This window comes from Haliotis rubra, unplaced genomic scaffold (assembly GCF_003918875.1).
Source record: "Haliotis rubra isolate DU_JTF1 unplaced genomic scaffold, ASM391887v1 Scf1172, whole genome shotgun sequence".
Lineage (NCBI taxonomy): Eukaryota > Metazoa > Mollusca > Gastropoda > Lepetellida > Haliotidae > Haliotis > Haliotis rubra.
The window spans coordinates 175,258-185,085 of NW_025765084.1; the positions used below are offsets into that span (position 1 = coordinate 175,258).

Here is a 9,828-nt window from a genome sequence, read left to right on the forward strand (position 1 = left end):
AGCTTGCTTGCTTGGTACAAGGGGAGCTCTATTGTACATGTGGCTGCCCTGTGTAGATGTAGGTAATGTGTGTATCGTATTCCCATATGTGTATCTTGTGTTCCTATTTTGTCAAACACACAGCTTGCTTGGTACAAGGGGAGCTCTATTGTACATGTGGCTGCCCTGTGTAGATGTAGGTAATGTGTGTATCGTATTCCCATATGTGTATCTTGTGTTCCTATTGGTACAAGGGGAGTCATTGTACAACACACAGTATCTTGTGTTCCTATTTTGTCAAACACACAGCTTGCTTGGTACAAGGGGAGCTCTATTGTACATGTGGCTGCCCTGTGTAGATGTAGGTAATGTGTGTATCGTATTCCCATATGTGTATCTTGTGTTCCTATTTTGTCAAACACACAGCTTGCTTGGTACAAGGGGAGCTCTATTGTACATGTGGCTGCCCTGTGTAGATGTAGGTAATGTGTGTATCGTATTCCCATATGTGTATCTTGTGTTCCTATTTTGTCAAACACACAGCTTGCTTGGTACAAGGGGAGCTCTATTGTACATGTGGCTGCCCTGTGTAGATGTAGGTAATGTGTGTATCGTATTCCCATATGTGTATCTTGTGTTCCTATTTTGTCAAACACACAGCTTGCTTGGTACAAGGGAGCTCTATTGTACATGTGGCTGCCCTGTGTAGATGTAGGTAATGTGTGTATCGTATTCCCATATGTGTATCTTGTGTTCCTATTTTGTCAAACACACAGCTTGCTTGGTACAAGGGGAGCTCTATTGTACATGGCTGCCCTGTGTAGATGTAGGTAATGTGTGTATCGTATTCCCATATATGTATCTTGTGTTCCTAGGTCAAACACACAGCTTGCTTGGTACAAGGGGAGCTCTATTGTACATGTGGCTGCTCTGTGTTGATGTAGGTAATGTGTGTATCGTATTCCCATATGTGTATCTTGTGTTCCTATTTCGTCAAACACACAGCTTGCTTGGTAAAAGGGGAGCTCTATTGTACATGTGGCTGCTCTGTATTGGTTATCAGTAATCTTCGCGACTCTGAAGTCTGCTTCCCATGGCTCCTAGTATGGTGATCTACCTTCAGTTGTTGGCGATCTATAGCCCGTTTTTATATTGTATTGTCTTCGTAAATAAAATAGTTAACATGTTCATGCTAGTTTTAGACTCCATCTGTGATACTCTAGTTATTTTACAGTCCTTCGATGACTGATTATTTAGCAACTTTAATTTATTGTTTATGTAAAACAATTCTCGTCACTATATGGCTGAAATATTGCCGAGGTGACGTTAAAGTCTAACTCACTCACTCACTCACTGAAGTCTGCTTCGTACAAATAATATCGTATTTCAATTACCTAGATATAGATTTGGGTCTTTCGGAAAACGTTTATCAGTTCGCATAGACCGTCATCACATCAGTATTGTGACTTTAATGAGAGAGTAACAACAATATAAAGGAGAAAGCAAGACGTTTCAGTCGCCGAAATTTGCAGATATGCACACCCAATGTACATCTAAGACCTTCAAGCTTCATAACCATTCCAAGCCTACACCTGCTCGTGGCCATCACAAGCTTACACCTTCACATAGCCGTCCCAAGCCTACACCTTCACACAGACATGCCCATGTTTACACCTTCACATAGCTATCACTAGCCTACACCTTCAGCCATTACACGCTTATACCTTCAAACAACCATCCCAAGCCCATGATAGTCAGTCAGACGCAGACAGCTTCTGATGAGTGGCTTGGCCATGAGCCACTTCAAGCGCAGATAGACGGATCTAGACCGTCTTGACTATCAACGGAAATCTATGCATGCTTATTCCCACGATTCAGAGTGAGTGAGTAAAAATTTAACGTCACATCGGCAATATTTCAGCCATATCGTGACGAGAACAATTAAATATATACATAGTCCCACGATTCAGAAGCCGGTCGAGTGTAGTAGCTAAGTCGACACAGAAATGTTTGTCAACAATATTTTTCCTGACCTTCCTCCAAGATAAAACGTCACCATCTTCTTGTGAATAAATATTACAGCCTGTGGAGTTTGTGGCATTTCACATCATGACGATTCTGTGATAGAACTAGACCCCAGTAACTTATGCTTGTGGTCCGAGAGGACTTCAAGTGGATCGGGTCGGTAGGCTATGCGACATATTTAATGCGAGGGACATTGATCATTGGCTATTGTATGGTTTTTATGTTACAGCGGTTAACAAAGAACTAGAATGACAATTCTATGCATTTTTGCATTTCCTTTGTTTTATGCCGCATTCATCACTTTTCCACCTCAGTCGAGTCTACTTGTAAACAATCAGGAACAAACAAACAAACAACGAGCGCTGTATCCGATCCAACCTAGATCCAACTGAAGACAAGCAACAACTTGCGGAGGACGTGTTATAACCAGAGTTTCATATCATAACCCCTCACCCCCAACCCCTATCTCTATCTCTGTGTATAAAGAGACGCATGCATGATAGATCAAACATAACCATTGCCAAATCTCCATAACTGCAATTATCAATAGAACAAGGTCCACGTCACCTTAACGGAATGCATATACACAATAACACTGTAAAGTAATACTGCATATAGTCCTGCATAACCAAACATGTCTAAACTTAATATAATAGCCATACTTCCTAATCCGAACCTTAAAAAGGAACTTTTTCTGCAATAATTCAATTGCTACCATTGGCATACACATGTCAACGATCGTAATAACATCATTAAGCGTCACCCAGTACCCCGATTTGAAATGTAAATACTTTCCAGCCGTTACCAGCCTACCAGTAGACATAAAATGTAATATTAAAAAAAATGGAGAAATTATTGTCTAGTCCGGACGTGGTTGCTAGACGTAATGATTCCGTGTGACTCATCCAAATAATCGCAGGATTCTTAACAATTTCCCTTTCACCTCACCGAACATTAGTTGTGTATATACTCATATATTAATAAACAAGATGTACCATCTCCTACGTAGGAGATATTAAGGAGATAGTAGGTCCTACGTAGGCGATATTAAGGAGATAGTATGTCCTACGTAGGCGATATTAAGGAGATAGTATGTCCTACGTAGGAGATATTAAGGATATAGTGGGTCCTACGTACGTAGGAGATATTAAGGAGATAAGTAGGTCCCACGTAGGAGATATTAAGGGATAGTAGGTCCTACGTAGGAGATATTAAGGAGATAGTATGTCCTACGTAGGAGATATTAAGGAGTAGGTCCCACGTAGGAGATATTAAGGAGATAGTATGTCCCACGTAGGATATTAAGGAGATAGTATGTCCCACGTAGGAGATATTAAGGATATAGTATGTCCCACGTAGGAGATATTAAGGAGATAGTAGGTCCCTACGTAGGAGATATTAAGGAGATAGTAGGTCCCACGTAGGAGATATTAAGGAGATAGTATGTCCCACGTAGGAGATATTAAGGATATAGTAGGTCCCACGTAGGAGATATTAAGGAGATAGTAGGTCCTACGTAGGAGATATTAAGGAGATAGTAGGTCCCATGTGCACGTAGGTAAGGAGATATAAGGATGATAGTGGGTCCCACGTAGGAGATATTAAGGAGATAGTAGGTCCTACGTAGGAGGATATTAAGGAGATAGTAGGTCCTACGTAGGAGATATTAAGGAGATAGTAGGTCCCTACGTAGGAGATATTAAGGAGATATAGTAGGTCCTACGTAGGAGATATTAAGGAGATAGTAGGTCCTACGTAGGAGATATTAAGGAGATAGTAGGTCCTACGTAGGAGATATTAAGGAGATAGTAGGTCCTACGTAGGAGATAATAAGGAGATAGTATGTCCTACGTAGGAGATATTTAGGAGATAGATAGTATGTCCTAGGAGATAGGAGATATTAAGGATATAGTAGGTCCCACGTAGGAGATATTAAGGAGATAGTAGGTCCTACGTAGGAGATATTAAGGATATAGTATGTCCTACGTAGGAGATATTAAGGATATAGTGGGTCCGACGTAGGAGATATTAAGGAGATAGTAGGTCCTACGTAGGAGATATTAAGGAGATAGTAGGTCCTACGTAGGAGATATTAAGGAGATAGTATGTATCTAACACGCCTGTACAACTTGTTTATATCACATGTATGTATCTAACACGTCTGTACAACATGTCTATATCACACGTATCTATCCAACACGTGTGTACAACATGTCTATATCACACGTATGTATCCAACACGTGTGTACAACATGTCTATATCACACGTATGTATCCAACACGACTGTACAGCTAGGGCCCAGGCAGGTAGCAAAAGTAATGTAAGTCTCCATGGGCCCTAGTATGGTGATCTACCTCCAGTTGTTGACGATCAATAGCCCATTTTTATATTGTATTGTCCAAATATAATTTTCTACTTTTAAAGATATATGCTAGCTAGTTTTAACTCATTTGTGATAACCTAGTAATTCTACTGTCCTTCGTTGACAGGGTTGTATATATTATATGTATGTATTATGAATTTCGAACTAGTAACTATATGGCTGAAATATTGCCGATGTGACTTTACATCTTAACTCACTCATAACACTGCAAAACATGTTTTGTCCCTAAACCGGGCAACTTCGGGGAACTTTCTGCTGAGTCAGGGTCACTTTGGACGAGATAATACTTCTTTTCTCAAATTTATTCCAGCTGCGCCGAGTTCATGGTATGATAGCTTGACACACTTTAAAATTGACGTTGAAATAATGCAGAATGAGCTGAGGTTAACAGTTGAGTTTGAGACCTCCGGTCTTATCATCCACATTGTTTACTCTTATCTCAAATTTTAGATATATATATAAAACTGCCACATGCTGCTCTCACTGTGTTCAAGACAAACATTAAAAGGTTCCTGCTGGTGAACAGAAGTATCATACTTTCACTACAGAATGTTGTTACTGCTTCTCTACTCCTTGTTACTGTTTGGAGCGGCGTTCGCTGACACAACCGTCACAATCTACAACGAGTGGCTCTCCCAAGGTGGACGTGCACATTATGAACCTGAAAGATGGAATAAGATAAACGGCCTCACCCAGCAGAACCTAATTCCAAAGTGTAAGAGTATCGGGGTGGCTGCCGGACGGTGGGTGAACAGAGACTTGAGGAATGGTCTTTTTGTCAATGTAAGTACAAGGTAAAAAGCATTAAGCATACCTAATAGGAATTTAGGGAATATAATTCAATGTCCTTGTTGATGTATACCTACAGAATTCATACTTTGAGGAGAATATTGTTAGGATATTGTTTTACCTTCCTTAAAAGTTTAACTTGGCAGTCCGAGTGTGAGTTAATGTATTTTTATGACCATGGGGCAGATTGTTGTTGATACTACAACTACTCAATTGTCTACCACTGATGTTATTTTATCTTTTTTTCTCTGCTGCAAGTGTTTGTTAGTTCCATTGGTATGTGCACATAGACGTAAATGAAGAATTATATTCAAAAGATCCAAGGGTGTGTCTTTCATGGACACTGGTACCAAAATATAGCACAGTGCCACCACTTAGCCAAGATCCACACATACTAAGACCCTTAAGCCTTCCCTTGTTCACGAAGATATTGTAAACGGGAACAAAAAATATCAGACCAGCCATGCACGAGTTAGTGAGGGGTTTTACGCCGCTTTTAGCAATATTCTAGCAATATGAGAGCGGCTGACACCAGAACAGAAATGCAGGGCTATACGATATGGATTTAACTAGGAGTAAGTATGGTAAGTAAAATTGTGACAATGGTTTTTGTTTAACTCTTAGGGGAGGTACGAAACTGATTAATTTCAAGCACGTGTTTAACAAACCAAGACAGTAAGTCGAACATGTAGTGTAATTCACTATGGTCATTTCGGAGATCAGATATGCAACTAATACACTATATATAACAATGATGAACTGTTTTTCTAGAATATATGACTTCTAATCTTACAAGGTTATACCCCCTATTCGACGTAGCAACCCCTCTCCAAAAAGCGCTGCAAAAAAATGTGGAATACAGAATTTCCCCTACCCCAATTTATATAAGTTATACATCCGGGGCGCTAAATACATAGAATCGGGATTAGATTAGTTTGCTGACTTCTTTGACACATGTCATCATATCCCAATTGCGAAGATCGATACTCTTGATGGTAGTCACTGGATTGTCTGTCCAGCCTCGATTATTTAAAGACAGCTGCCATACAGCTGAAGTGTTGCCACAAACAAACAAATAAGAAATCATGGAATGTTCACTAATTAAATACAAGCATTATTTATATATTACACATACAGCATGTAATTGAAGTACAACTACTTGAACTTACCAGGGTCTAATAACCTATTTGGTAATCTCAGTTTCTATCACCCTTTGAAAACAAATCTTTGTTTAGCAATCCTGTCCAAGGAACATATGTTGTATGTAATCCTTACATGTGTTGTTTAACGCTGCACTCAGCAACATTCCAGCTATATGGCCGTGGCCTGTAAATAATCGAGGCAATCTAGTGATAAACATCATGAGCATCGTTCTACGCAATTAGGATACGATGAGTCAGCAAGCCTGACCACCCAATCCCGTCAGTCGCCTCTTACGACAAGCATGGGTTACTGACGACCAATTCTAACCTGGATCTTCCACGGGTTAACCCTCACATGAAAGTTTTGCACATATTTACAGTTTTCTTCCACCGAGATAACTGGCTAATATATACCACGTCTTTCTATTTCATTCAGTGGCCGCAAAGCCCTACTCAGCCTGGTTACCCAGACCCGACGTACCTCCAGGACCCAGCACGCCAGGCAACGACTTGGGCGACGTACATGATGGAGCTGAATGGCTATGGGAATAACATCTCTAACATGGTCTGGAACATACAGGGTAAGTCATTAAAACGTTTCAAGCAGTATAGGAAGAGAGGAACATAGACCGAGATATCTACGGACAATGCAGACTTGGAGTCCTGTCCCAGCGCTGAACACTGGCTTAAGTGGTATAGTCTTCAATCACTCTTCCAGTAACTCTCTCGTTAGAATTTGCTCGATCACCTGTCTATGGTTGGTTTGTTGTTTAACGCTGCACTCAGCAATATCCCAGCTATCTGGAGGCGGTCTGTAAATAACTGAGTCTGGACCAGACAGTCCAGTGATCAACAGCAAAAGCATCAATCTATGGAACTGGGATACAATGACAAGTGTCAACCAAGTCAGTGAACCTGGCCACCCGATCTTGGTTGTCGCCTTTTTCCGACAAGCATGGATTGCTGAAGACCCGGATTTTCTTCTAACCCGGATCTTCGCGGGTACGATCAACTATCCACACACAAATATACACAGAGGGCAGAGAGTGTGAGTGAGTGAGTGAGTGAGTTAAGATTTAACGTCACATCGGCAATATTGCAGCCATATCGTGACGAAAACAAGCCATACAATAAAAAGTAGAAACATTTTAAAGATTAAAACCTGTCGACGATGGACAGTAAAAAGACTAGAGAATCACAGTTATAAATATAAAACTAGCGCAAAGTTAAAATATTCTAATTAAAGAAGACAATACAATATAAAATACGGGCTATAGAGCGCCAACAACTGAAGGTAGATCACCATACTAAGGCCCATGGGGACTTACAGTACTTTTGCTACCTGCATGGACCCTAGCTGGATTTACACCATCCCTTCAGCCATTGGCGTTGATGCTGAGATTTAGCCATACATTAAAAACACAAATATACTACGATTAAAAACCTGGTACACTTAAACTGACTTGAATGTTTTGGGACTTACGTACCCTCTCAGGAGGACAATAATTTTACGCTACTTCAACCCCCTTTGAGGGTACAGCCACTAACAATCTCATTTACTAATTTAATTACCAACAATAAAATATTTATCTGTTTACAAATCACTTAACAAATCTAATTCTTTTAAAAATGCAATAATTAAATGAGTACTAACATTATAAAAAAGATCCTTCAATGTTGTGACATTAAAATACTTATCCCTTGTGATGGGCAGAGAGTGTGAGCTTGGATTCCGAAATTGACTTAACGTTAAAGGTACCAGGATCAGTAGTAACAGGGATGTGTTTGACTTACGTGTCTCTTCTTCTCATTTTACAGGCTTGAGCTGGCCGGTTTGGATGAATAAGTCAGAACATCGATACAAATTCCCCAATAATGTTGATGCTGCATCTGAGTTTGTGTCGCTGATGGTTGAGAGTGCCAATAACTACACAGGAGGACGACTTCCATACATGTTTGAAGTCATCAATGAGCCTGATTGGGTGGAAAGAATCATTGATCCACAAACGAATATAGACTTCCACAGGGCCGTCGCCGACAAACTGAAATCAAGATTTGGAATGAAGATTTGTGGACCATCGTACACCAGTATGGCCTTAGAACAAGCCGACGAAAATAACTTCGCCTACTGGAACAGAACTGCTTCGTTTATGGATATGTCTCTTGACCACTTGGACTTTTTCTTTCCATTCCTACAACGGTCTTCGTATAAAATCAGGAAATTATACCTTTTTCGGCATAAATGAAGCTCGTCTAGTTGCTTCTGTAGACATGGTGGAAAATTACTCATTCCTCAAGAAAGGAAAAAATGTTCAGTTAGTTAACACGGAATTTGGAAGAGGTACTGTTTTCGGGGTCAGTCCAAATTTTCAAAATGGACTGATAGAGTTTGAAACCATTTATCAACCAAACGGTTTCATGTTTACCTTCCTGAACATGAGAGAGTTTATAGACAGAGTTACCATCTTTCTCCTCTCAAATGAACAATTCCCGGGTCATGCTTCCCTTCGGAATTCCTTATTTACTGTCGATGGTCATCCCCTTCAACCAACCAAATTCTTCATGTTTTGGCAAAACTTTACATATGACCAAAAGTTTCTCCGTGTCTCAAGTCAATATAGTGAACAGGAGAGAATGGTTGCACCCCTTGCCCTGGCAAACCCTCTCACCAACGAGATGGTAGTTCTTCTTCACAACTATGGCAGAAAATTGGAGAATGTTAAACTGGACTTTCCCAACAACTGGATCAACCCTTCAACGGGTGAAGAAACATGTGTTCTGCTCGATAATGGTAATCCCGCTATTCATGCCGATTACCATTTCAACATATCGAAGCTTCATGGCACCGTCGGGCTCCCCGGGTCATCAACCTGCTTCTACAAGTTCAAAACGAACTACAACTTTGCTGGACTACGCACGAACAACGAGAACACATACTATGGCAAGGACATGCTTATCCCCATCAACAATGGACATGCACAGACAACCATCATTCTACCCAGCTCCGGATACCACACTGCTCACCTTAGAGTGGGAGTGAGCAGAGACCATAAGGTTGTTACAAAGCCCAATGCAGTTCAGTTCAATGGTCAGGCCTTGTCTTCAAGCTACAAGCTGTTTGATGCTATGGAGAATTTCAGCACTATTCGGACCACTACTTGGAACGTTTGGGAGTTCACGGTCCCCGAATCACTGGTCCAAACAAACAACACAGTCAGCATGACCTTTGTTGGAGATGGTGGTCACGTGACATCTGTCGCACTCGTTGTTGGAAAACTTCTGTAGATAAATGTCACTTTCAGAATATTTTGTTTGTTTTGATTCACATCACACACGAGGAATGAAATCCCAAGAGCGGGTGAATGAATGAATTACTGTATTTCCTCCAGAATTTACCTCCGACGAGTTATGTAACTCAGAGCAAATACCTGAGTGGTGGTTGGGTTATCCAGTGGTTAAAGTATTCCGGGTTCGATTCTCCACATGAATACAATGTGTTAAGCCTTTTT

The 9,828-nt window shown here is 40.6% G+C and overlaps 1 protein-coding gene across 2 annotated transcripts; it reads left to right on the forward strand.

The window, feature by feature from the left end:
- The first annotated feature begins 4,841 nt into the window (after positions 1 to 4,841).
- On the forward strand, positions 4,842 to 9,623 carry LOC124258368. Of its 2 annotated transcripts, none has more exons than XM_046692470.1 (3): positions 4,842 to 5,171; positions 6,756 to 6,900; positions 8,138 to 9,623. In XM_046692470.1, the coding sequence occupies exons 1-3, from the start codon at positions 4,938 to 4,940 to the stop codon at positions 8,563 to 8,565; spliced, it is 807 nt and encodes a 268-aa protein (XP_046548426.1). In that variant the 5' UTR covers positions 4,842 to 4,937; the 3' UTR covers positions 8,566 to 9,623. The 2 variants fall into 2 exon arrangements, with proteins under 2 accessions (XP_046548426.1, XP_046548418.1); XM_046692462.1 differs by having other exon boundaries at positions 4,845 to 5,171.
- Positions 9,624 to 9,828: the final 205 nt, after the last annotated feature.

Coding starts and splice junctions, on each gene's coding strand:
- LOC124258368 (XM_046692462.1), top strand. CDS start 8,591: ATGGTGGAAAATTACTCATTCCTCAAGAAAGGAAAAAATGTTCAGTTA.